The 27,320-nt window shown below is 55.0% G+C and overlaps 1 protein-coding gene across 1 annotated transcript in view; it reads left to right on the forward strand.

Moving 5' to 3' along the window:
- The window catches only part of ITGA5 (integrin subunit alpha 5), a 14,653-nt gene extending 6,619 nt beyond the window's left edge, over positions 1–8,034 (forward strand). Inside the window, exon 11 of the mRNA XM_040539333.1 lies at positions 7,921–8,034. Coding sequence (XP_040395267.1) covers positions 7,921–8,034 — 114 coding nt within the window. The remainder of the gene's footprint in view (positions 1–7,920) is intronic.
- Positions 8,035–27,320: the final 19,286 nt, after the last annotated feature.

Raw genomic sequence — 27,320 nt, forward strand, 5'->3', positions numbered from 1 at the left:
GGCAGGATGGGACCCGCCGGAGTCCCCATGGGCTGTGCGTGTCCCTGGGATGGGGCCTCTCTGGGATGCGGATGGGGGGGATTTGGGGCTGGAGGAGGGGATTTGGGGCTGGAGGAGAGGATCTGGGGCTGGAGGAGGGGATCTGGGGCTGGAGGAGGGGATTTGGGGCTGGAGGAGGGGATTTGGGGCTGGAGAAGGGGATTTGGGGCTGGAGAACTTGAATAGGGGCTGGAGGAGGAGATTTGGGGCTGGAGAATGAGATTAGGGGCTGGAAAGGGGGATCCGAGGTTTGAGAAGGGATTTTGGGGCTGGAGAAAGATATCTGGGGCTTCAGAAGGTGATTTGGGGCTGAAGAAGGGATTTGGGGGCCAGAGAAGAGAATTTGTGTCTGGAGAACAGGATTAGGGGCTGGAGAAGGGGATTTGGGGCTGGAAAGGGGGATTGGAGGCTTGAGAAGGGATTTGGGGGCTGAAGAAGGGGACTTGGAGCTGGAGAAGGGAATTAGGGGCTGGAGAGGAGAACTGGAGGTTGGAGAAAGGGACTTGAAGCTGGAGAAGTGGGTTTGGGCGTTGGGGTCTGAGGAAGGGAAATTTGGGGCTAGGGAAGGGGATTGGGGTCTGCAAATGTGGAGCTGGGGCAGGAGGAGGGATCTGGGGCCAGACCTGGGGCCAGAAGCACCCCGAAACCCCACTTTTCTCCCAGAATGGAACCCGGACGCGACGTGGGAGCCTCTCCCCACCCCGTGTGGGGTCAACCCCGTACACGGCAGCAGCGGGGCCCCGCACGGATCCTGCCGCCGGAGCAGCCGGCGGGGTTTTTGTCGCCTCTTTGGAAAAGGGGCGATGTCGGCACCTGTTTTTCTGTTTAAAAGACAAATAATCAGGTGCAGGTGTTTGCATTTCTGCATGGTCCAGGGAAAAAAGGCTGCCGTGATTTATAGGAGAGATCCTCGCCCATAAATCTCCCCCGCGCCGCGTATTTGTAAATGAGGCCGGGAGAGGGATTTTTGTGTTCGCTTCCCCCTTTTTCTGCGTCCTCTTTTCTTCGTCCCGCACGATGCGGCGCGGGGAACCCCTCGGGCCCGGCCACACGCGGGGACGGATCCGGCCCCCGTCCTCCATCCCATAAAACGGCGAGCGATCCCATTGCAGGATCCAGTCCCGGGACTGGCACGGACTGGGAGGACTGGGAGCAATGGGACAGAGCGGTTGGCGTCCCCCAAAAAATCCCCATTGCGATGGGGTCGGAGCCAAGCCAAGGGTGGACGTTGCTCCCCCCCCCCAAAAAAAATCAGCACCCAAATGGGGCTTCGTTTCCCCAAGGTTTCTTCTCCCTGCCAAAAAAATACAGTCCTGCAGCACCAAAAAAATGGGAAATCCACCCAAAAATCAGCTGGGGAGGTCTGAAACAAAAGGGATCCCACGGGGCGGCTCAACCCCGTTTGCATTTGGGATGGCGAGTTCCCTTTTTGGGGTCTGGAGTGGGAACGGGGGGATTTTAAGGATTTTGCCCCATTTTGGGATGAGGTTGGGTTTTGCTCCCCTGGGAATTGGGGGGGGGGGGGACCCAAAATCCCAACCGGGATCCCCCGGGGGCCGGATCCTGAGGGTGGGGGGAGAAGGAGAAGGGCTGGGGGCGAGCGGGGCCGGGGGCGGGCGGGAGGCAGCTGGAGGGAGACAAAGAGGCGGCGGCGGAGAAACAAAGAGGGGAGCGAGGGACGGAGGCAGAGACAAAGAAAAATGAGGTGGCAGAGGGCGAGGAGGGAGCGGAGGAAGGAGCTGAGCAGAACCACCCTCGGCCCCGACCGCGGCCACGCTCCGGGCCAAAATCCTCCAGAAACGGGAAAAAACAGGACCTTAAATACCCCCGAGGGGCCGGGCCCCCTCCTCTCCATCCTATTTTTTTTTTTTTCCCCCTCACCCTTTTTTTTTTTTTTTTTTTTTTTATATCTGAATAATTAAGTCATCTGGATTCCTATGATTTACCATTTCCAGTGATAAATAGTCATTCCAGGAGTGAGCCAGTTGGCAGATCTTTCCCTCCGAGTTATAATTTGTCAAACTGCCACCGGATTCATGTTTTATGCTAATGCGGGCAGACTTATTGACTCGGGGTGAGTCAATGACCGGGTCATGCCTGTCCTCGGGCAAGACGGAGGTGAAAAGGGCAGGGGTGAAAGGAAGAGTGGGCCCGCACCGATTTTCTCCAAAACGGCCCCAATTGGACGGGAACGCCGCGACGGCGAGGCCGCGGGACGCGCCTTTGGGGTTTCCCCTCTCCTCGCAGCATCCCTTTCCCCTGCAGGGATGGGATGCTGAGATTTTGGGGGAAATGTGCTTTTTTTTTAATTTGTTTGTTTGTTTGTTTGCTTTCCCTCGAGCGGCTCAGCCCCGAAATGGCCGCGTTTGGCCCCAAAAGCTGGCCTCTCCCAGCGCTCCCGCAAACACCAGTTTTTCCCTCTGACGGGCGGCATTTTTCTTTATTTTTTTGCCATATTTTGGAGTATTTCCAACCGCCCCACCGCCTGCCCCCTATGGGGCGTCAACGCCGTCCCCCTTACACCGGGGGGACCCCGGGAACAGCCCGGGTGGGGTTGGGGCCCCCCTGCTCCCCCCCCCAGGCCGTGGGGAAGGGGCTGGGGTCCCTCCGGGGGCACTGGCGGGAAAGGGGCTCCCCCAGCCCCAACATAGGGAGCGGAGGGAACGTATAGACCACCCTATATAGGTCTATATAGGTCTGTGTCCCCTATAGGGCTGTCCCCTAGCTGCATAGGGGACAGCCCAGCACGCATCTGTAGGACCCTACAGCATCTATAGGATCGTAACTGCGGTGCTGGGAGCACAGACCCCTCTATAGGCACCCCATACACCTGCCCCGTGCGTCACCAAGCAGCAGGGCCCTATACGTGCCTACATGCCAGCCCCGCTCCCAGCCCTGTGCTGTATTCACAGCTACGTATAGGGTATATAGAGTATTCACGGCTACGTATAGGGACGTGCACAAACACAAGCCCATATAGCAAGCTCTGTCCCGCTCACCGGAGGCATCTCACTATATACAGGCCTATACGTGCCCCCCCCAGCTCTGCTCTGCGTGTGTCACACCAACGGGGCCTACACCTATAGGTGCAGGGCTATCTGCAGCCATCCGCACCCTATAGGTCCCGCTCTGGGTGTACAGGAGCAGCAGGGCCCTATAGGTGCCCTGCAGTCCGCTCCATATATACAGCCCTCCATACAGGTCTATAGGCACTGGTTGGGGGGGGGGGGGGAGGTGCTGCCTGGGATGGGGGGGCTCGGCCTGGTCCTGGGGCGCTCAGCCAGGTCCCAGGGGACTCAGCCTGGTCGTGGGGGGCTTCTACCAAACCTTGGGGGGCTCGGCCAGGTCCTGGGGGGGCTCAGCCTGGTTCTGGGGGGCTTCTACCAAATCCTGGGGGGCTTGGCAAGGTCCAGGGGGGGCTCAGCCTGGTCCTGGGGGGCTCAGCCCCATCCCGGGGGGGGGTTACCAAATCCTGGGAGGCTCGGCCAGGTCCTGGGGGGCTTTTACCAAATCCTGGGGGGCTCAGCCCCATCCCGGAGGGGGTTACCAAATCCTGGGGGGCTCAGCCTGGCCTGGGGGGCTCAGCCAGGTCCCAGGGGACTCAGCCTGGTCCTGGGGGGCTTCTACCAAATCCTGGGGGGCTCAGCCTGGTCCTGGGGGGCTCAGCCCCATCCCGGAGGGGGGGGGGGTTACCAAATGCTGCGGGGCTCAGCCTGGTCCTGGCGCACTCAGCCAGGTCCCAGGGGACTCAGCCTGGTCCTGGAGGGCTTCTACCAAATCCTGGGGGGCTCAGCCCGGTCCTGGGGGGCTTTTACCAAATCCTGGGGGGCTCAGCCCCATCCCGAGGGGGGGGTTACCAAATCCTGGAGGGCTCAGCCTGGTCCTGGGGGGGCTCAGCCAGGTCCTGGGGGGCTTTTACCAAATCCTGGGGGGCTCGGCCAGGTCCTGGGGGGCTCAGCCCCATCCCGGAGGGGGTTACCAAATCCTGGGGGGCTCAGCCTGGCCTGGGGCTCTCAGCCAAGTCTGGGGGGGCTCAGCCCGATCTGGGGGGGCTCAGCCTGGTCCATGGGGGGGGCTCAGCCTCCTCCAGGGGGGGCCCAGCTCGGTGGCTCTCACCTCTCCGCAGCCGCTCCTCCAAACTTCCCACGCGGGCGGGCGCAGCCGGGGGCTCCGTTAGGGTGGTCCCGGGGGGGTTGGGGGGCTCCGTCGGGGGGGTCCCGGTGGGGGGTTCCATCGGGGGGGGGGGGCGCGCGGGGCTCCGTCCGGGGGTCTCAGGGGCTCCGTCGGGGGGTCCTGGGGGGCTCCGTGGGGGGGTCCCAGGGCTCCGTCGGGGAGTCCCGGGAGCTCTGTCCGGGGGTCCCGGGGGTTCCGTCGGGGGTCCTGGGGGGGGGCTCCGTGGGGGGGGACCTCGGGGTCCCGCTCGGGGGTCCGGGGGGTCCGGGGGGTCCGGGGCCGATCTCCCGCGCGGGGCTCCGAGCACGGGGATGGGAGGTGGAGGGGGGGAGTAGGGGGGGGGGGGAAGAAGGGAGCTCGGGGTTGGGGGGGGGGGCGGGCAAAAAAAAGGCAGAAAAGGCCAAAAAAAAAAAAATCTGAAATCGGATCCAGGGGTGGTCACGTGGGCGGAGCCGGCCAATGGCCGGGCTCGACGGGACGGGCCCCCGGTGGGGGGGGGGGAGCGGGGGGGGGCGGCCCCGCTCGCAAGTTTCGGTGCGGAGCCGCTCGGGGAGGCGGGCGCCGGCCCCGCTCCGCTGCCCGGGACCCCCCCCCCCCCTCCCCCCCACGGTCCGGCACCCCCAGGCTGGGACCCCCACCCCCGGCACCGGCACCCCCGGCCCCGAGCCGCTCCGGGCCCCCCGAGGCCCCGCCGCGCCCCCGGCCCGTGCGCCCCGTCGGGAGCCGCGCCCGCAGGTAGGGGCCGCAGCTCCGGGGCTCTGCCCGGCTCTGCCCGGGCTTTCCTTCGGCTTTTCCTTTCTCTTTTCCTTTCTCTTTTTTTTTTTTTTTTTCCGTTCCCTTTTTCTTTTACCGTTCCCTTTTTCCCTTCCCTTCCCTTCCCTTCCCTTCCCTTCCCTTCCCTTCCCTTCCCATTCCTTTCCCTTTTTTTTCTTTCTCTTTTTCTTCCCTTTTCCTTTCCACTCCCTTTCTTTTTTTTCTCTCTCTTCTTTCCCTTTCTCTTTTCTTTCTCTTTCCCTTCGCTTTCCTTACCCTTTCTCTTTTTTCCCTTCCCTTCTTCTCTTTCTCTTTCTCTTTCTCTTTCTCTTTCTCTTTCTCTTTCTCTTTCTCTTTCTCTTTCTCTTTCTCTTTCTCTTTCTTTCTCTCTTTCTTTCTTTCTCTCTCTCTTTCTCGCTTCCTTTTTTCCTTTCTCTCTTTCCTTCTTTCTTCCCCTCATTCTTTTTCTCCCTCTCATCTCCATTCCCTCTTTCTCCTTCCTCCCCTCCCTCTTTCTTTCCCTCATCCCCTTCTCTCTAATGCCAAAACGGGGGAGCACCAAACTTTCTCTAGACCCCCCCCAGTCTCTCTCCTACCCCCCCTTTCTCCCTCCAGCTCTATCTAGCAGCCACAAACCTCTGGTTTAGGGGTTCTCCCCCTTCCCCACGCATCGCCAGGGCGCGGGGGGGCTCTCATAGGGGTCGGCTTCTGGGGGTGAGGAGTGGGTGTCGGGGGGGCGATGGATGGGGCTGTGCTGGGGGGCGGCTTCTCCACCGAGTGTCAGGGTCCTTGGGGTGCTCTGAGTGTCCCCCCCGGCCCCCTGCCCCTTCACCTCGGCACCTGGGGGGACAGCCCCCCCCGCCCCGCTGAGGACAGGGCCTCCTTCCCCATTTTGGGCTGAAAAAGTGAGGAGTCAGCTAAACAGAAAAATAACTAAAGGCGAGGGCTCCGCCGCGCTCCGGTATTCGAGGCACGTAGCCCTGAGCCCTGCGTTCCCGCTTCCAAGAAATATTAATCTAAATTACTATTAATAAGGGACAGCTACAAGTTAATTGGCATTACAATAATTCATTTCAATTTGTTAATATTAAATGAGCAGAGAGCACTTTTTGCTCAGGACGTGCTCGGGCTCGGGGCTGCCTCGCCAGCCCCCCGCCCGCCCCACGGGATGGGATGCGCCGGCGACGCCGGGTGCTCGAGAAGCTCCCGGTGCCTTTCCACCTCCAGTCTTTGCTGTTTTTTTTTTTTTCCCCTCTCCTTTTTTTCCCTCTTTTCCAGGAAAACGTGCCCTCGCCCCCTCTGCGACGCATCCAGGCCTGTGCTCCAAACCCACCGAGCCCGCGTGCGTCCCCCCCCCCCCTCAGCACCTCGCCGCCCGCCCGAGACCCTAATAAAATATTTACGCCTCGTATCCCGCTATTGATTTTATGGAAAAACGCTCCGCTGCTGGAATTCATTAGGTTTGAGTTACCCCGCTCCTCGGCTGGGTAAAAAGCTCTCTCGTCTCCCATCTGTTTGCATCCCGCGGAGCTAAACAGAGCAAAGCGCCTTGATTAATATTTACGGGGCTCTGCCTTGCTGGCTCCGCGCGGCAGCCCTTGCCCGGGCCGGGGTGCAGGTGGTGCTGAGCCAGCGGGGAGAGGCGGGAAGAGGGTGGGACGAAGGCTCCGGGTAAAGGGCAGAAGCATCGGGGTGGAGGAAAAGGGGGGGGCTGCGCCCCGGAATCCCCCCTTTGCCTTCAGTTCTCAACGGGTGTCCTCACTTCTGGGGTTCGGCTCTCTTTTCTGTCCTCCCCGGGATGAAAAGTGCACAGTTTCTATAAAATTCCAACTCTTGGCCAGTTTGTGGACTTTTAAAGCCAGGTTGGGACATGATCTTGCTGGAAACAGGCGGCTTTAGCAGCAAAAACCCCGTTTGCAGCAAATCTTCCTGCTCCCCGTGCAGCTGAGTTAATGTTTGTAATTGGGGTGGCGGAGGAAGGGATGGGGCTGCAACACCCCCAACTCCTGGCATCCCCTTTCCAAGGGGGAAAAAAAAAAAAGAAAAAGAAAAAAAAATAGCCTTGCACGGGATTTTGGGGGGATTCCACGCTGTTTTGGGGAGGAGGAGGAGTCAGGGGAATATTTGGGGTGAGGGCTCAGAGAGTGGGATGCGCTGCTCTTTTTTTGCAGCACATTTGGGCCGAGAAGAAACTTTTTTTGGCACAAGTTTTCGGCCGGATCAGCAACCAGAGCTGCACCGAGGGTGGGGGGAGAAGGGGGGGATGAGCCCACAGCCAGCGCATGGCAAGGGGAAGGGTCTTCTCGTCCTGGCACCCACCTCCAGGCGTCAAAAGGGCCCCAAACAGCCCCAAATAAGCAGTTTCCCCAAGAGGGGGTGCAACGATGGGAAGCAGGGCGACGTGCCCAGTCCACACCAGTTCAACCCAGTGTGCCCCCAGCAAGCAAGGAGCTGTTGCCCGCTCCATCACCTCCGAATCCGGGAGCGTCGAGGTGAGCGGAGCGTGCGAGGATGTGTGGTGCCGGGGGGGGGGCTTGGCAGGGGACAGCTGCTGCTCCCGCCTGGGGCCACCCATGGGTGCTGATGGGTGTGGGGGGGGCTGCCTCAGTGCCAAATTTCTCGCTGCCTTCCCCAAATAGCGATTCCATCGCCCAGATTGCAGTTGCGTCCCCAAATTCCAGTTTCTTCTCCCAAATTGCAAACGCACCCCTAAAATTCAAGCACGTGCCCCAGGTTGCATCCCTAAATCGCTTCCCCAAGTCACTCTTGTAGCCCCAAACTGCAGCTGCGCCCCAAAATGCAAGTGCATGCGCCAGGTTGTGGTTGCATTCCCAGGCTGCAATTGCACCCCCAAATTGCAGTTGTACACTCAGATTGCAATTGCACCCCCAAATCGCAATTGCACCCCCAATTTTACAATTTCCTCCAAAACGCAATTGCATCCTCAGCTTGCAGTTGTCTTCAAATCGGGATTGCATCCCCCAAATAGGGATTGCACCCCCAGATCGTGGCCGCATCCTGCAGATTGCACCCCCAGATTGTGACTGCATCCTGCAGATCGCAATTTGACCCCCCCAAACCGTGACCCAGGCTGCCTTTGAGCCCTGGGGGGGTCTCCTCGTGCCTTCCCCTTGGCTTGCAAGGCCGCCGCGGTGGGGTTTTGCCTCTTGCTATGTGGTCCTGGCGCCGCCGCACCTGGCTGAGCGGCTCCCAGCGGTGTAATTACTGCCTTGGAAGGGGTTCAGAGGAAAGGGCGTGCAAAGGAGGTGATTGCAGAGGCTGCAGGGGCTGAGATAAGAGCGGAAGGAGGAGGGCGTGCATGGTGCTGCCGGGGACACCCCAGAGCATCCACAGGGCCTGGTGGGGAGATGCCAGGAGGAAGAGAGGTGATTGGGGGGAAGGACGGGGGGATCCATGCACCCTCTCTGCACGTCGGGAGGTGTGAGGCAGGAACGGCACCGAGCTGGAGCTGCATTGCCCCAAACTGCAGTTGCATTCATCTATATTGCAATTGCACCCCTGAATGAGGAGGGAATATCTTCTCCCACACTGCAATTGCATCTCTTGTATGAGGGAAGACCATTATCCCCCAAACTGCACCTTCATCCCCCCAAACTGCAGCTTCATCCTCCCAAATTGCTGTTACATCTTCCACATTGCAGCTTCATCCCCCAAATTGCAGTTTCATTCCCCCAAATTGCAGATACGTCTCCCACATTTCAGTTGCATCCCCCATACCAGGGAAAAGCATCATCCCCCACATTGCAACTGCGTCCACCAAGTGAGGGAGGGACATCCCCAAACTTCAATATCTTCCCCCCAAATTGCAATTGCAAATAAATCAGCAAAGTGACACCCGGCTGCCCACTCAGGCATGGGTGCATCTATCTGAATACATTCTTTCCCCTAAAAAACGACCCCAAGACACCCCAGTAGAAACCCCAGCAGCCCTCCAAGCAGTGGCAGCCCTCTTTGGGGTGCCCCCATTGCCCCCCCGGTCCCGGCAGGCGGCAGCACAGCGATTCCCTGCTCATGCCCCTCCTGCCTTTGCATAACTCAAGGCTCTTGGCACCGGGCTCTTTAGGAGAAGGATTCTCCGGTCAGCCGCAATAATAAATAGATAAATAAACCCCTGGAAAGTCTCAGGCTAGCCGCTTAAATACATTTTATGGGGTGATTAGAACAAGAGCCGTCCGTTTGAGTGGTTTATTTGTAGCCTCGCTTTGCACTGGCAGAGGTGTTGGAAGCGTTTCCCATCCTCGTTAGGGGCTGACTGAGTGTTCAGCAGCAGCGCAGCCTCGGTCTATGAAAAAAAAATCTGTTGAAAACAGACATTTCGCCCCATAAAAGTTAATTTGATGGTGTAAAAACTGCACTGATCTGCCCCGAGAGAGGCTGGTTTAGGGGGCTGGGATTTAGAAAAAAACAATCCCCCGAATACACCCAGCTCCCCGAGAGAGCCCCGGTGCGCGGCGGGGATGGCTCCATCACTCCTAAAGCATCCTCGACAAATGGGTCCCCCGCCAGGAGCCGCTCCCCGCGCGCACCCCGAGCGGCTCCTAGCCGCCTGCTCCGCCAGCCCGGCGCCGACGTCATGCCTGCTGCTTCGCTTAATTTGTCCCCGCTGCAGCACTGCTCTCTCTTCCCGTTTGCTAATGAGAGAAACGACTCGCCGGCCTCGTTGGAGCAACCTTGGCCACATTTGCAACCGCAGCTCTGCTCCAGTGTCTTGCCGCAAGTCGGATCGTCCTCGCTTTCTCTTGGTAAACCAGGATTTGGGAAGCTTCCAGCTGGGTTATACAGCAACCACCCCATATGGGGGGCTTGTTTTCATCCTCGTCACAGTTTGAGGGGGGGTGACAATTGCCCTTGGATGTCTCCATGTCCCAAGTCCACCTGGAAGACTACAGTCCTTTGCACAAAAGTTCCTTTAGCTCACTTTGCCCCAAAATCCTTAGGAACTGAGCACCGTGTTTGGGCACCAGACAGCAGCCTTGGGAGTGGGAACAAGAAGCCAAGCCCTTGAGAGTGAGGAGCGAGTCCTGTTGGCGTGGTGGGACAGCATCTCACACCATGACTTTGTTGTTGAGTTGGGACCCAACCCACTGGTTGAGCTTGGCCATTACCCAACAGCTGAGCTTAGCCATAACCCAACAGTTGACCTTGGCCATAACCCATTGGTTGAGCATGGCCATAACCCAATGGCTGAGCTTTCCTATAACCCAAAGGTTGAGCTTTGCCATAACCCAACAGTTGAGCTTGGCCAAAACCCAATGGCTGAGCTTTGCTGTAACCCAATGGTTGAGCTTGGCCATAACACAATGGTTGAGCTTCGCCATGGCTCTGCCAACCCCACCTTGGACTCAGCCACCCCAAGGAAACCATAAGGTTTGGCCACCGTGGAACACAAACCCACATTTCCCCTTTCCCAAGGACTCTCCAAGTGGATTTTCACCATTTCACTTACTTAAACCCTGCAGCCAGCCAGGCATCTCCATGGTTGCATCACACTGAGTCTCCTGCCTCTGTCCATCTCACCCCTTCCCCGTCGGGGGCAGCGGGGACCCCATGTCCACCCTGAGCATTTCCCCAGGGCTTGCACCTCATTTCCCACCTGGAGCCCCCAGCCCTGCTCCCACTGTTCCCTCCACATCCCCCCTGCCCCGACCCCGTTCTCTCTCTGTTTCTTTGGGCTGGAGCAAGCCCAAGCGCTGCCCCCATGCTAACCACAGGCTCCTTCCCAGCTCCACGAAAGAATTACAATACCTTCCTCCCCTGCGTTTCTGTATTTATTCCCACTCTCTGGAAAGGCGCAGCAAACTCTGCTTCACCCCGAGCCCTCGCTGGAGTTCAGAGGATGCGAGGACACAGCCTGCCCTCCTCTCCTCCAGCCAAATACCGTCCTCAGGGCTACAGGGGGAGAAGCAACCATAAATTCCCCGTATTTACACAAGAAGACGGAGCGCGGGGCTGGGCGGCGGTAATGCATTTTGCACAGGGTGAGAATATAGCCTTTGTGCTCCCGAGGCTGCCCGGCGCAGGCTGGGCTCCCTCCGGGGCTATCCGTCAGCTCGGGCTTTCTCTCTTTGCCTTATTTATTTGTTTGGCATCTCAAAGGGCGGCTGGCGGGGCTGGGAATTGTCTGGGGCTGCCCGATGCTGGGAAATCTCGGGGTCTGACAATCTTGGGGTGTTTGGGAGGGTTCAGGATGGATTTGGGTCCTTTTTGCTCCCTGTTCCCATTCCCAAACCTGGGAGTCACAAGAATGCAGAGAAATGGTGAGATTTTTCAATTTCTCCCTGGTGAAATGCTGCCACAAGGAGCAGCCCAGGTGCTTTTTATAGATTTTTTTTTTTTTAGACCCATTTTCCCGATCCTCAAAGGTGGCTCTCGGGGCCCCCTCCCATTCCAGCGTCACTGTCAGTGTCCCAGCATCTTCTCATTGTCCACCCTTGTGTGGTGCCCCCGGCCACGCTGTGGCTTTCTGCGTAGAAAGGGCCACCAAGCATGGGGCAACGGCACGAGGGTGCTGGTCCCTCAGGTTAATTAAAGCTAAGGCTAATTAAAGATAGTAATGAGTTTCTACAGATGAGTCTATCTTCAGGGCCTCTTAAAAGGAGGAAAAGAGGATCCCCGGGTGCCAAGCTCAGCTCTCCTCATCCATTCATGCAAATCAGGGCAAGGCATTTCATTGCTGCTCATTTTGGGGCTTAACCCAGGCCAGATCAGATCTTTTAAAAAAATAAAAATAAAAACAAAAAAGAATCTTTGAGATGTCGCTGAAGCCAACATAGCCAAACCACAGTAGGAAGCCTGTTTTCCAAAGGTAATTCCCACACCGAAATATTTTCCCATGGTGTTTTCCACATCCAGCATCATCCCAGCTGGTGCCATGCCCCGATCCCAAAGGGATTCTGAGCAAAAGGTACCCGCAATGTGGCCACGGATGGGTGTTTGCACGACAGCATCAGGAGGGCCAGACATCGGGCCCCTCCAGGCTCACCCTTTCAGGTGACTTTTGCCCTGGCCAAGGGATTTGCCCAGCATCCTGCATACCGGGGGGGCTCTGACCTGGCTGGGGCTGGTTTCTGAACCCTCCCCGCCAGCCCGAGGTAGGAAACCTTAAGGAAACAAACCAAGCATGGTCAGAGCACCGGTGCTGGAGGCAGGCGGCCGTGGATCAGTGTATTTATGGCCACAGGCAGTCCATTCATCTGCAAAAGCCTTATAAAGAATCCCTAGCAATCACCTACAAGCAGTGCTGCTTGTTAATGGGTATTAGCTGTGACCTCGAGATTTATGTCCCGCTCCCCGCAGGATTGCCAAGCCTCTGCAAAGCAGGGCAGGGACACTGCACGGGGAGCTGGCGTCGCCGTCCGTCAGTCCGTCAGTCTGGCTGAAAATCACAGACCGGTGGCAGAGCTGGCAGTGGGGGTCTTCTCCGAGCTGGGGGTCTGCTGTCCTGGGGGCAGGGCACGTTGGCACCCCAAGAGCACCAAGAATTTCTCCTGGTTGGTGTGAGTAGGTGATGGAGAGATGGTGAGACGGGGACAGATGGATGGAGAAGTGGCACTTCGCCTTCCTCCGGGAGCAGAGACCTCCAGCAGTCACACAATCACCCCGATACCCAAAAGCAGCCATGCATGGGGAGCGTGGGGTCCCCCATCCCAAAGCACCCCGCTCCCATCTGCGGCATTGTGGGCACACAGGGGTCCCCTCCTCCTGATGCACAGGGAGCCCAGCACCCATGGGAGAGCATCCCAAGGGTGCATCCTCTGCATCTTGCTGAGCAAGGTGGAAAGAGGAGAGGTTGCTGGTGCCAAGTCCTGCCTCACGGACCTTTGCTTAGGGCCGGAGAATGGAAGCAAATTGCAAAGCAGCAGGAAAAGAAAAAAAATAAACCACCACGGTCTCCTCATCCGTCCGCTCGCGGGAGCAGACAGACTCCTGTCATATTAATATAAGCCAGCCTGGGAAGAGGAGAGGGAACATCTTTCTCTCTTCCATTAGGTGATACCTTGTCCTCTCTCTCTTTTATGGCTCACGACTGCTTTGCTCCTCTCCGCAATTCCCCCTTTGTTCGGCGCTGCCAGCGGGTCCGCGCGCCGCAGCGGCTGCTCGGCAGGAAAAGCCACTGAAGCATCTCGAAATATAATTAGAAATCTAAATATGACACCGCTGTTGCACTCTGAGACCTGGCACCATAAAACACCCGGGCTGTGATTTGTAAAAGCCGCGGCAAGCCGCGCCGTGCCGGCCGGCGCAGGATATACACCCCGCCACCCCGACAGCTGAAGTTCATGATTGCTTAAAGATTACCCGGGAGTTTTCAATTACCTCCTATTAATGTATTTACTCGGCGTATCTTTTATCAAGCTAAACGTTGTTTTATTTTTTGCTCGGAGATGCCTTGACTTTCCTAAATGGCACATATTTCAATATTAAAGCCGCTTACTATCATCGTGGGCGTGAGCGATGCCTGCGAGGCGAGGCGGCTGCACCCTGCGTCTTCCGGCATTTAATTAAGTGGGTGCTCAACTTCGCCCAGAGCCATTCGTTAGGGACGGTCATTGATGAAGCCACTGAATGAAGGAGGCTCTGGGAAGGGCCTCCAGTGGAGGCAAGGCAGCACAACGGGGTGGGAGGCTCCATCCCCTCCTCATCATCCCCAGCGCGCTGTGAGTAACCACTTTCCCTGCCTCAGTTTCCCCTTCTGACCCACAGCTCAGTCCCTGCCTTGCGTTTCTCCAGAGGTTGCCCCACTTTGGTGCAGTCTGGGATGCAAGCGCTGGGTTCTCTCTGCTTTGAGCTGAAATGAGTTGAATTCTACCCAAACGGAGGAGCCCGTCCTGCCAGGGCTGGGTGGTGTCTCTTTGGGGTTTGCAGCGAGGGTGATGGGGGCGGTTTTGGGTTAGGGGAGAAAGTCCTCAGAGGTCTCCTAAGATGCGCTGCCCGTCCCAGGGCCCTTTTTCATCATCCCAGCAGATGGATTTGGTGATTTCACATGAAACCCATGAGTTTCCCATTGCCTCCTCCCTGGGCATCAACCACACCAAGCAGCCACACACGAGAGCCTTCCCCCACCCATTGGGTCCTCGTGTTTTTGTGCTGAAACCCACCAGCTGCACCAGCACCAGCACAAGCTGGGGACCAGCCCAGCCCCAAAATCCCCTCTGGCTCAGAGCGGGGGGTCCGAAGGAAGGATTTTCCATCATCCCCCACCCCTAGGCTTGATGCTGAGTCCCTGCTGGCCGCACAGTCATTTTGGGGCAATTCACTGAAGAAAAGGGGCTGAGGACCACATGTGGCTGGCAGCGATGTGTGGAGCAGCTGAGGAACGAGCTGTTGAAAGCCAAAATGGTTCTGGTGCAGACTCATCCAGAAAGAATCCGAGCAGAGCGAATATCTGGACAGAGCTGGGAGCAGTTTCCATTTCTGGGCCATTTTTCATTGCATTGTGGCGGCGTTTTTGAGCCTTTTATCAAATACAGAGAAGAGGGAACAAGTCCGAGGCAGAACCGAGCGGTTTCACCACCGAGCCACGGCGAGGAGGTCCTCTGTGCTTGCTTTCCCTTGGCTTCCTTTTTTAGGGTTTTGTTTGCCCATAGGAAACTCATTTTTTTTTCTGTGCTTGCTCCATTTCATTATTTTTTCCTCCTGCGCAGGGCACAGCACCCCAGCCCTTTCTTGCCAGGCCAAGTCCTGCTGTGCTTCTGCCACACTCTGTTGGCCAAGCCTTCATGGAGGTCTCAACGCTGATGCCTCAGTGCTGGTGTAAATCCACACATGGACGCCTGCAGAGGTGCCCAGCTCCTTGAAGAGCTCGTCGGGAAGTAGCCTGGCTGAAGATGTTGCTGTTGCCCAGAAGATCCCAGTGGTGCTTCCATGGGTTTGCCTGAAGCTGAGGAGGAGCCCAGTGGTGCGCCCATGGGTGGGTGCAGCTCAGGTGAAAGCATCCCTAGGAAGGTGCCTGTGTGGGTGGGCCTGCTGGGGACCCATCTGTGCAGGTGCTGGGACCCCTCATGCCATGGGACAAGTCCTGCCACGGGACCCATCCCACCATTGGACCCCTCCCACCATGGGAACCATCCAACCATAGGAACCATCCCACCACGGGACCCCCACCCTAACACCCTCCCAAGGGCCAGGTGAGTCCCAGCCCAAAAGCCCTGAGCAACCTCCAGCATCACCCTTCCTTCTCCTTTAGGGAGAAAAACCACAGATGATTTCATGACCACCACCACCCCAAAAAAAACAAGATAATTACCCCCCCCCACACACACACACACACAAAGGAGAAAGCAAAAAGATGTTGCTGTTTTTTTTTAAATGCCACAAAACTGCATGAGACAGATTTCTTTTTCTTTTTTTCTTTTTCTTTTTCTTTTTCTTTTTCTTTTTCTTTTTCTTTTTCTTTTTCTTTTTCTTTTTCTTTTTCTTTTTCTTTTTCTTTTTCTTTTTCTTTTTCTTTTTCTTTTTCTTCTTTTTCTTTTTTTTTCTTTCTTTTCCTCCCCACCAGCTGCTCTCTGGCCCAGCCCCAGCTCAGCCCTGATGTGTGGGATGCAGACTCCCCTAGGCCAGCAGCCAGCCCCAGGCTCTCAATGTTGCTCTGTGCCCTTTCCTCACTTTTTTCTCCTCATTTCCTTCTGTAGGATGCATTCCTACTGGATCTGTTCCTATACAACACATTCCTATAGGATCTATTTCTCTAGGACACAGTGCTACAGCTTCTGTACCTCTAGGATCCATTCCTAAAGAGTCCATCCCTACAGGATTCTTTTCTCTAGGATGCACAGCTACAGGATCCAGTTCTGTAGGACCCATTCCTTTAGGATCTATTCCTATGGGATACATTAACCTAGGATCCATTGCTAGAGATTCTGTACCTCTAACATCCACTCCTAAAGCACCCCTTCCAATAGAATCTGTTTCCCTAGGATGCATTCCTATAGGATCTGTTCCTATAGGACACATTCCCACAGGATCTGTTCTCATAGGATCCACGTCAATAGGATCTGTCCCTGTAGGATCCAGGATGCGCTTCTCTAGGCCCCATTCCTATGAGATCTCTTCCTATGAGATCTGTTCCTACGGGACCTGTTCCTGTAGGACCTGTTACACTGGGTGCATTCCTTTAGGGTCTGTTCTCCTTTCCCATGCTTGTCTTTGGGGTCTTCCATTCCTGCTGATGGGGCTCAGGCTGAGTTTAGGGAGGTGACACTGACCAGGGGCGGGTTTGGGACTAGCAGGAGATGGCGCAAAGGCAGGATTTCAGCTCACTCTGACCTCTTGCTAAAAAAAGCAAATGCTGTCCCGGGAGCACGGCCAGGCCTGCGAGCAGAGTGCGCTGCAAAGATCCAGACGTGATTGCTGCCTCTGTTATTATCTTTATTTAAGGGCCGTGGACACCCTGAGGGAATATTTCTGTCCTGGTGCCATAATATTTAAAAAATGCATTGCTGTTTACTGCGCAATCGTGTTGACTCTTCAGCTGGGAGTAGCTTCCACTTCTAAGTGATAACCTTTCTTTTTTATGGCAATAATTATGCTAACGATAACATTATTAAACTGCATGGGAATAACCCCTAAATCAAAGAAGAAAGTTGCCCCTTCAGGAAAATCGCAGTCCATCGGATATTTCTGTCCCCGGGTAAATCGATCAATTGAAGAAGTCAACGTTGCCCCCCCCCCCCCCCCAATGACTGCGAATTCGGCAGATATATATTTTTTAAGAAGATTATTTATGGTTTATTTTAGACACCAGATCATTTGGCGCTTGTTTCATCAATTTGTCACTGTTTTTATTGTCACCAATTGCCCATAACTGGAGTGCATTTAAAATGTCATTGATCTTGATATTATGGTGTCATAATATGACAGTAATAGTTGTATCTTGTACAGAAAGCCCACTTCCTAAGATTGATGGCTTTCACCATACCAATTATATTCTGTCCATCTAAGTGATAAAGAGAGCGTTGGAGGCATTCAATAGATAAATTAGATATCTTTTCAATTATTCCTTTTATTTTATAGGGTCACGTGCCTGATTAACAACTTTTTACTTCTGTTATTAGCCAGCGAATTTTCGATGCTCACTCCACGTGTTTTAATTTTGTGGATATAATGAAAGACGTTGAGGGCTTTGTGCCGTGCTCCGTAATTGTCTCCAATCCTTCTTGCTGGTGAGTCTTGCTCTCCCTGGTAGTCCGCGAGTGCTTCACTCCTTTTTTTTCCCCAAGATTCAAAAAAAACCACTTCATTTCTCTGGAATCTGCCCTGAGCTGTGAGCTCAGCTGGGTCTGGATGATGTTTGCCAGCAAAGCTTTGCTCCGTGGGATCTCAGCTGATTGTAGAGAGAGTTTTGGGATGTGGAGTGCCCCGTGCCAGAGCATCCCTGAAGCTGCGTGCTTGGTCCATGGAAGGACGTGGTGGTTTTGGGTGCTCTCTGGTCACTTCTCTCTGTCCACCAGTTTGGGGACTTTGGTGCTGGTCGCTGCTCCCACCAGCCCACTCAGGAGATTCTCCAAGGACCACCTCAAGGACCTGGCTCTGCAGCGGTCACAGGGTGGTGAGATGGCTCTTGGCTGCCTCCAGCTCCCATGGGCACCCGTCCCGGCCCAAACACGGCTCTCTGGTGGACGGAGTCAGGTTCTGGACATGCCGAGCTCCATCCGTTGACTTTGCAGGGACCCTGAGCACCCACGTAGGTGGGACCTCATCTCCTGGGCGGCCAAAATGACTCCAAGTGATGGCAGGGCTGGTGGCAAAAGTCCCGACACTGCCCTGACCATGTTCCTGCTCCCCACCGGGCTGGGACAACAAGGTCTGTGACCTGTAACACATCAGGTCCCCAGAAAGCACTTTTTTTTTTTCCACATTTTTCTTCCTCTGGAGCCAGCCTGGCCCAAGGATGATCCCAAGGATGATCTCCTCCAGCTTGGTGCCGCCTGCGTCCCCCCAAAGACGTCAATCCGTGGAGGCGGATGGAAATATTGTGCTGGCAAGGGGGGGGTCTGCATCTCCCCCTGCCACGCAGTTCCTCATCCTGACCTGCAACACACACAAAGAACAATTCAGGTGGAGTTCCCGTGCGGAGATTTATGGCGTCCGGGGAGGCACATGTGATTTGATACCAAAGCATGAATCAAAGTGGGACAGCCTGGATGTATTTACATTTGTACCGCACACGCATGAATATTGCAAGGAGAATACAAAGTCACCCAGGCGGCGGTTGGCGGAGAATTGCAGCCTGTGGGCTTTGAGGGTTACAGTGGGGGCAGCTCTGTGTCTTTGTGGGTGTGGAAGGAATAAAAAAAGGACAATATTGAGAGTAAAGTTGGTCATGTTTGTGCTGCAGGGCTTCTCCTGTCCAGGCCAGGCCAGGGGATATATCTGAGAGGGAAATGTTCAGATTTAATAGCAGCTGTGGATGGAGAAGCCACCCCAAGCCTTGTGTCCTCTCGGGAGCTGGTTGCACACATTGTCTCTACCTTGATATCCTAAATCCCCACCCGTGCAAAACCCAGTGTCAGGAGCAGGACTCAGCTCTGCTTCAGGCTCTGCAAAACCAAACCCGTTGCCTGGCTTCGCTCCTTGCTGCCCAGCTCTTCTCCAAGGGGAGTGCGCTCCTTCTCCACGGTCTGTGCTGAACTAGACACCCCATGGTGGCCTTTGCCACCAGGTTGTCCCCATCTCCACCACACACGGGGGCTTGGGGAGGAACTGGGGAGCCATGGGTTGGGGGAGTCCGGCTTAAAGAGGGGGGCATAGGGGGAGGAAAAGGGTCCAGGGTATGCGTCAGGCCACCAGAGTACCCGTCCCAGCAAGGGTGCACGGAAGGATGGAGGTTGTGATTTTTGGGCCCGTTCTACCAAGAAATGGCCCATCCCACATGAGAACACCGAACCCATGGCCATGATCTAGCATGGACGTTTTTGTTCTCCATCAGGGCTTTCCAGAAAGGCTCGCCCCACACTTCTGACAAATGAACTTTTAATGGAGAAAAATAGACCGCCCGGTTTTAAGTGAGGCATTCGGGTGAAGCTGATGATTTAAACAACTTTAAGTCCATTAAACAAAAGGGGAACTTGGATCTTACAGTTCTCATTCATTCTGAGAAGCGTCTGGCCTGGGATAAACATGACATTAAGTAGCCATCTGAGCATTGCTAAAACATACATATGCCTTTGTAATAAAATGTTTTTAAGATATAATAATGGTTACCTTGAGAGCGGTTCGTGCTAGAACCATTTAAAATCCCTCTGCTGAAATACTTCAAGAGGTGCCCATCAACTAATGGAAACCAGACATTTAGGAGATACGAAGATATTGGCAATATTTGGGCCTCTTTTTTTTTGGAGGAGATGGGGGTACAGGGAGCTGTGCCAGCCCCCAGATTTTTCACTCCTTTGGTCCCAGTGGATGGAGCTGAAAGCCAAGTGTGTCCAGCGAGGGCCTTGTATCTCCATCACTGACAAGCAAAAAGAGAGGTGTTAGCCCAGCGGGCACCGTGTTTCCATCAGACACACCTGAAGGCAGTCCATCAGAGTCTCAGGAGATGCTGAAGTAGCTCTTAGGATAATTATAAAATGTTCAAAATTCCTCCTTTGTTCATTATTTTGGGGCTTCCTAACAAGTTACCAGGAGCCTTGTGACAAAGGCACCAGGTCCTGCCTGGATGAAAGACAGGAACCCCAATTTTGCCCAAGAAGATAAACTTTCTCCTCCTCTCATCTGTAGCAAACTGAGCAATAAACCCCCAAAATCAAGGAAATTCAGCTCAGGAATTTAAAGAAAAGCTTATGATTTTAATGCCCAGGCTCAATGAAGCACGGAAACATTTGCCTGACTTTAAGCATGTGCTTAGCACCCTGCAGGAGCCTGGAGCTGCAGGAACACCAGTTTTCCTCCCCAGTTTGTCCACTGGAAGAGCAGAGCAGGGAGGCGGTGAGCCAAGGGTCCAGCAAAGAGCTCAGCAAGATTTATGGGAGGGGAAGGGACCCGCTTTCTTTTCTGTGATTAATAAGGAGAAGACAAGAAACCTTCTCGAAGCCCCGGTGGAGGCATTTCCCCTCTCAGTGTCCAGTTTGATGGGGTCATTTTGAGCCAAATTCCAGCACGATTGCTGCTGTAGATACCATTTCCTCGGAGGGTCCAACACTGCTCGGGGTCCCCTGTGGTTCCTATCCCCTCCCATGGATCGGGGGCAGCAGAGACACCCGGGCTGGAAGATCTTCTCCCTCCATCCTGCTCCAGGACGCGGTGACCCTGCTGAGATGTTTGGGGGTCACGCTGTAGATGGCAGTGGTGCAGTGACATTGCCTGGGAGGAAGCCGGGTGAAATCGGGGTCTGCCGAGGCAGGTCCCAAATGGGAACGGCCAGGAGGGGAGGAATTCTGTGCTGGAGACTGCGCTTTGAGCGTTACGCCATCGTCTGCAGAGGGGGAGACCGAAATGGGGTCAGATTCCCAGCTCGGGCGGGGAAATGCCTGGCTGGTTCCCAGGGTCTTGTCCTGGATGAGAACAAGGAGGCGAAAGGGGCTGGAATCAGGGCTGGAAAAAAAAATTAAAAGGTTCAAAATCCCTCAGGACATCACATTTACCATCACTGGGACCTTCTCCCCCAGGACAGGAGGTGTGCTGACGGTCTCAGGTGCCAGCAGAGCCCCGTGGATGCTTCAAGAGTGATTTTCCCAGTTGCTCCTCCTGCAGCGTAGCTGCATCACTCGCAGCCCTGCCCTTGCACATTGCTCGGTCTTGCATTTCACCATGCGATGTGTCACAAAAAAACCCTCTCAGGGCGGCCACAACTCACACGGGTGGCAGGCTGGCAGCCCAGCATACGGCTCCGACATAGAGCGGGTGATTCGCCGGCTGTGAGCAGAGCGGAGCCCGAACAGGGACACGGGGCTGTAATTCTTACCTTGGGGTCACCTGCCAGCCTGCCTCCCCGGTGGCGTATAGATCAGCTGGAGGCGTGAATTTAAAGCGGGCGAGATAAATTACATTAAACCTGCGCATGGAGCTGCTCGTTCAAAAGGCAGCCAGACTTAATTCGGTTTAGCTTTGCGAATTAAGCTAAAGTGAATTAAACCAACTCTAATTCTGAATAAGTGTCCAGAAAGGGGCTTTATGTGTTCTAGCTAATCCACTTTCAAAGTTGATTTGGATTAATGCTGATGAATGTCCCCTTATAGATATGTCTCAGTGCTGCCGGGCTTGCCCGGCTGCCAACGCGCCTTGCAGCGAGGATTTACAGCACTCTGGCTCCCAAACCCTCCTCCCTTGTGTCCTGCTCCAGCATCACGAGCTCGCTTGTCCTTCCAGGGGATGCTGAGGCTGAGATTCAGCTGCTTTCTTAAAGGACAGGATCCATCTGGCTTCACCACCCAACCAGCGTTGGGTTTAGCCAAATGTTCCATTCCTGTGATGTTGATGGAAGGAGACAAGATGGATTTGGGGCACTGATTTGGAGGTTTCCCTTTCCTGGTGCAGGATTCCTGGTGGATTTGCAATGAGCACTTCAATTAAGTCCTGAAGGTGCTTGTCTCTCTCCATTGACCATAGAGAGGATTTGGGGCATGAAGTTCCTAATTTAGGCACATCTATTAAATGACTAATGTTACGCAGATGAAAAGTGCCCACCCAACTGATGAATATTATTTATTATGAATATTATGAAATATCATAATATGAAATTATCATAATATGAAATGATCAAATATTATGAAGGCAGGCAGTACAAGGACCATGGCTGCCTCCCAGTCTTCGCGATACCACGGCTGCTTGTGCAAGCTGGGAGTGATTGGAAAGGCCAATGAATCACAGACCAAGAGGCTTGTCCACACTTCTGACAGCCCACCCTAGACCATGGAGCAACTAAACCCCAAACATCCTCACCTCCTGCCAAAAACAGCCTGGCAAACTTTCTCAAAAGAGTGCATCCCCTTGACTTTGTCCTTTTGGAGTCCGCTGACGCATTAACAGCTAATCCCATGGCTGCCGGCTTCATTTCTCTTGCAGAACAGCCAATTGGCAATGGATCAATACAGAAGAAAGTTAGCAGGATGGTAGCTAAGAAAATTATTTCCCTTCGGGAGGCAATGTGAAGATGGCTGAGAGCAGAGCACCTTGCAGTCCCACAGCCTGCAGATGGGGCTGGTGTAGAGCAAGCTTTGGGATGGTGGAGCCTGGTAGGCTTGCTGTCTCCCTACTGTGACCTTGCACGTGGCTAAAGAATGAGCAGATTGGGTGAAAAAGGTGAAAATTAGCTCAGCAAATCCCCATCCCACCAGAGGACTGTTGGAGTCTGCCTGGCACCACGTCCTTGTCTTTTGCACAGCCCCATGCGGGTCGGGCATTGCTCACTGAAGTAAGGAAAAGCCTGGGGAGGGCAGAACATTTTTTTTTTTTCAGCACTAGTGGTGGATTTTCCTTGCTCAAATAGAAAATATTGGCATGGATCAGTTGCCCCATCTCCTTCCAAAGTCAACGGAGAAAGGTGGAGCACTCTAGTTTGGGTCCTGAGCATCCCTTTGGAGGATGAGGGAGTGAGCGCCCCCCTCTCCCCAGAAAGGGGACAGAAGGGGAAGGCCGGACACTGCCTTTGTAGCCATGGGATTTGGGATGAAGCCAACCTGGAGGCCCTTCTGCCAGCTTCGGGGGGCCTCAGGTTGGGTCCTGCACTGGGGATGCACCTGATAGGGAACACGCGGGCAGGCAAATCTGAATTAACTAAGGGTTTGAGTTTAAAGTGCATTAATTTAAAGTGCATTTGAAGTGCATGCAAAATGCATGCAAAGTGCACTTTGGTAGGGATGAAAGTGCTCCTCAGTCAATGGAAGGTAATTTACTGCCGCTCCCCCGGTGTTTCGGTCAGGATCCATCTCTCTTTACCGTAGACGCCCGCAGGTCCGCGAGCTTCTCGTCTCAGCTCAAGGAGAGAGAAAAGCATCTCCCTCAGCGTGGGCAATTCCCCGCCACCCCCCGTGGCTTACGGGATGCAGCAAATGGCTTCCTGCAGCCGCCCCTCTTCCCCCATTGCCTTTGGGAAGAGGATGGGCAATTCGTCGCAGGGGAGCGAGCAACCGGGAGCCAGGGAGAGCATCCCACCCTCAGGCTGAGCACGGCACGAACCAGACGCCGTCCTCCCTGCCTCCCAGCCCTGCCTCCCCCCGGCCTCGCATGTGCACTGGCTTTGTTTGCAGGGGAAGGCTGATGGTTTTATAGGTCCCACGAAGCTGTACCGGGAAGCCGGCAGCCCTGGGCTGGTGGCTCTGAGAAGCTCGGCCGGAGCCGTGGAGCATCGTGTTGTAACATAAAGGGCAGCCCACCGAGCACCATTAATACCAAGGGCTGAGTGCCAAGGGCTGGGCTTTTAAGCCCAAACTGCTGAGCTTGAAAGAAGTTCTCTCCTAAAAACGGATGGGATGGAGCGCACCAAAGTCCTGCTGAAATCCCCCAGGTTGGGGCTGTCTTTGTGGCAAACCAGGGTGAGGCCACCTCTTCTCTTTTTTTTTTTTTTTTTTTTTGTTTGTTTGTTTGTTTGTTTGTTTTTTTCACTAAGAAATTTTCAAGGGGAACTTGGGCTTTGGAAAAGAAAAGCCAGCAGGTGTGTGCACCCCAAATGCTCAGGCAAAGCGTTGGAATTGCCGGCGTTGATGTGCAAAGCCAGGGTGCATTAAAAAGATGAGCAAAAGCAGGGAGGAGGGAGGATAAATTCAGCACAGCGCTTCCCACGGCGCTGTAACCAAACCCCTGCTTTTCCAGGGCGAGAAAAAGGGTGGAAAATAGTTGATCTCTCCTAAACCCAAGCACGTCAGCGTGAAACTCAATAATCCTTGAGCGGGGCCAAGTCTTCGAGCACAGGGCAGGGGCGAGCCAGGGCCGTGAGCTCCTTACCAGGGCTTGCCAGGGGAGCAAGCAAAACCAATTACCATAATGAGCAGCAAGGCTTTTTTAGAAAGGATCTCGGGCTTCGAGCTCGAGGTTTTAAATCAATCTCTTCCTAGTGAAGGCCGGAGTAAATGAGCACGACTGAGGAGGCTGTCGCCGTTTAATGAGCTCTCAACCTTTGGCAGGACCGCAGTGACATGGTGGTGGGTGATGGGGATGGAGGGAGCCGGCTGGGAGCCCTCCGTTTTGGGGTGAGCAGAGAACTTGCATTATCTGGCTCTGCGCAAGCCCTCAGGATGTGTTTTTGTTCCCCTTCCAGCTGGAATTGCCTAAGACACCAGGTCACTCCTTGGGAAGGGGTTGGGTCACTTTGGGGTGTTTTCCTGGAAATTCCTGATTTGTGCCGATTCTCTCCACTGACTCCAGAGGGAGCCTGGGTGAACCACGACGAGGGGTTTATACCCAAAATGACCTCCACCAAGGCCAGGGATGCACTGAGGCTCCTACATCGCCATCCCAAAGCACCCCTCCCATGGACACTGCAGGAGGGAGGTATCAGTGGCTCATACCCTGACCGAGCACCGCCACCTGTAATTACCAATCCCAACCTCATTAGCAGGATACATTCACCCTGTTCGGGGCGGTTGTTCCCCCCCAGCAGCAGGAGGTGACGACATCCATCCTCTGCCTTTTTGGAAGGGCACCCCAAAAGGTGCCCAAGGCACAAGGGGCAGCAGCGGGCGCTGCACCACGCTCGCAGGGCTGCCGGCACCCACGTCCCCGCCTCGAGCCCCAGAAGTCTATTTATTACTCGCAGCGATTAATAAGCGAGTGAAGGGGAGGCAGATGAGCATTTCTGCTGCCTGTTGCTAATTAGTGCGCTGCTCGGAGGAGCGGGAGACGGGGAGACGAAGGCTGCAGGGAGCTCGTTCGCCCACGACGCTTAATGAAAGCAGCACAACCCTTCACGTTATTTAATTTAATAGAAGAATTAATATCTGGATGGAGGGCGATCGCCTCTGCTCTGCAGACGGGGGGACGGATGCAACATCCATCTTGCTTTATTCCGAAAAGCGTCTCAAAGGCGATTTGATTACACGGTAATAGGCGGGTTTTGGTGGTGTTGGTGGTGTTGGTTTTGGGGTCGGTTTTCCCTTTTCGGCTCGGTGGGGTAGAGGCCTCCGTCCTTCCATCGCCCAACAAATGAAATCCGCGCCTAACCCTTCACCCAGCGCAATCCGCTGATAAAGTCCCCCAATCTTAATTCAATCTGTAAAGATTAGGCCAGCAATAAGAAGCATCAGAGGGCTGACGTCCGCGGAGTCTCCCCGGGGCGGGTGACAAATGGCTTTGTGACAGTAATCGCAAAATTAGAATCTGCATCGCAATCCCCTCCGCTCGCATCCCGCCGCCGCGCCGCGCTCCTCCCCAGAAGCCGGTGCAAAGAAAGGTCACGCAGCGGCACCGAGCGCCTTGCATGCTAATGCACGGGGAGGATTTCGGGTTACAAAAAAAAAAAAAAAAAAGAAAGAGAAAAAAAAAGCGGGTGTTTATTTATTTATTGTCCATTGTTCTCGCGCGGCACTGGGAGAGGGCTGCTGGCGCGCTGCAGAGCATTTGAGCCAGCGTCTCTTGCTTGATGCACCCGCGGATGGAGCGGGGGTGAGCGGGTTTCCAGCTGGGGATTTCCAGCGTGCTGGGGGCAGCCGGTCCCCGGGGCATTTCCAATCCAATAATGATGAAGGCAAATGGCTGGGCCATGCACCCTGGTCTAGCAACGAGGCCAAACCACGCTGCCCTCCCCGGCTCCCACCGGGCTCCTGTGCTCTGCATACCAAGAAATCCGCTCCTGGTTGTGCCCAGCATGGTGAACCAGGGCGATGCTTTGCACCGACACGTATCTATCACCCCAGGCTGCTCCCACCTTTTTGGCTGCAGTTCACAGCTGCATTAAATCTGTACAAAGCCGCACGTTGCACGCCTGTGCGAAGCCACCTGCCCTTTGCCTCGTGCGTACAAGGATGTGCAAGGGGCCTCCTGCACCCTCCCGAGGGCTGTGGGAAGAATCCCAGGAGGGGAAGGGACTGGGGCGGCCCCACTCGTCTCGTTAGCGCGGGGCGAGGCTGCCTGGAAGCTCTCATTACTGGAACGCCGCGAGCGTGAGTCCCGCTTGACCTTTCCACCGTACGAGGTGCAATTGAGTTAGCGCCGAGTTGTGATTTAATTCCCGGAATGGAGTTGTAATTCGCTTACAGCAGCCATTTTCCGGGAGCGCTCAAGCAGCCGGCGAGCTCCCGTCTCCTCCGGGGTGCCGGCATTTCACGGCAGCAAGCAGGGTGCCCGTCGCCCCCGGCTGGGGCTTCGGCAAGCAGAAGGGATGCAGATCCTCCTGCTGCCCTCATCCGTCCCGTGCAAAAACATGCCTTGCACAATGGTGCCGCCCCAAATATACACATGGGTGTGCTCATGAATTAGGAAAGCACCTGCATAAGGGAAAACACACCTCTGCACCACGCCAGGGCATGTGCATACATGTCTAGTAGCATTTAGCCCTCATCCGTACTCCAACACGCACGGGAGATGAATAGTCATCTAAAGGAGAGAAAAATGCACCGAATCTGCAATTGGATGGGATTTGCACTTTCTCTCCTTATTTTTCACCCTTGCAGTGGTTGCTCTTGCTTGCACCAGGTTCCTTGAAGGGAGCTGGGACATCTCTCTTTCTGAGCGTGGTGCCAGCTACCCGCTTGCACCCCCAAGTTTGACACCCAAGAGGATAAAGTCCTCCCCCAGTGGAATAATAACTGGCTCGTTGCAACGCCAAGCAAATCATCTCAGAAGCCATGAGGGGGGCAATAAAATAGATTTGGAAGCAGTGTCCTTGTCCCCGTGCAGGATGCAGGATGCGGATGCAGGATGTGGAATATGGATGCGGGATGAGGGACGTAGGATGTGGGATGTGGGATGTGGATGCAGGATGTGGATGTGGGATGAGGGATATAGGATGAGGGATGAGGGATGCAGGATGCGGATGCTCCTGGGTGCTCGGGAGCGGGATGCAGGCGCGGGGAGGAGATGCTGCGGGGAGGAGGCGGCATTGTGCGGGGCTGGAGCGGGCAGGCGGCTGCATACAAACCGGGAGATGAAAAGGGTGAGAGGCCTCGCCAAGCGAGGGCTGTCCGGGTGATTAATGGGGGTGAGCGCAGGGTGAGGCCCCTCCTTCCCGAGAGCCACAAGATGGCAAAGTGATTCTAAGAACAAGAGAGCAGTGTTCGCCGAGAAAGCAGCCCAGAGAGCCTCCTGGAAAAAAGAAAATACACTTTATTCCCAGCAGCTTGGAGAGCCAAGGGTTCCTCTCCTCCTTGCCTTGGTGGTTCTTTTGTTTGTTTGGGGTGGTTTTTGTTTTTTTTTTTTGGTTGATTTTTTTAAACTATTTTAATGAAAATAAATAAGTGCGATGA

The sequence above is a fragment of the Cygnus olor genome, chromosome 29 (assembly GCF_009769625.2).
Source record: "Cygnus olor isolate bCygOlo1 chromosome 29, bCygOlo1.pri.v2, whole genome shotgun sequence".
In the NCBI taxonomy this organism is placed as follows: domain Eukaryota; kingdom Metazoa; phylum Chordata; class Aves; order Anseriformes; family Anatidae; genus Cygnus; species Cygnus olor.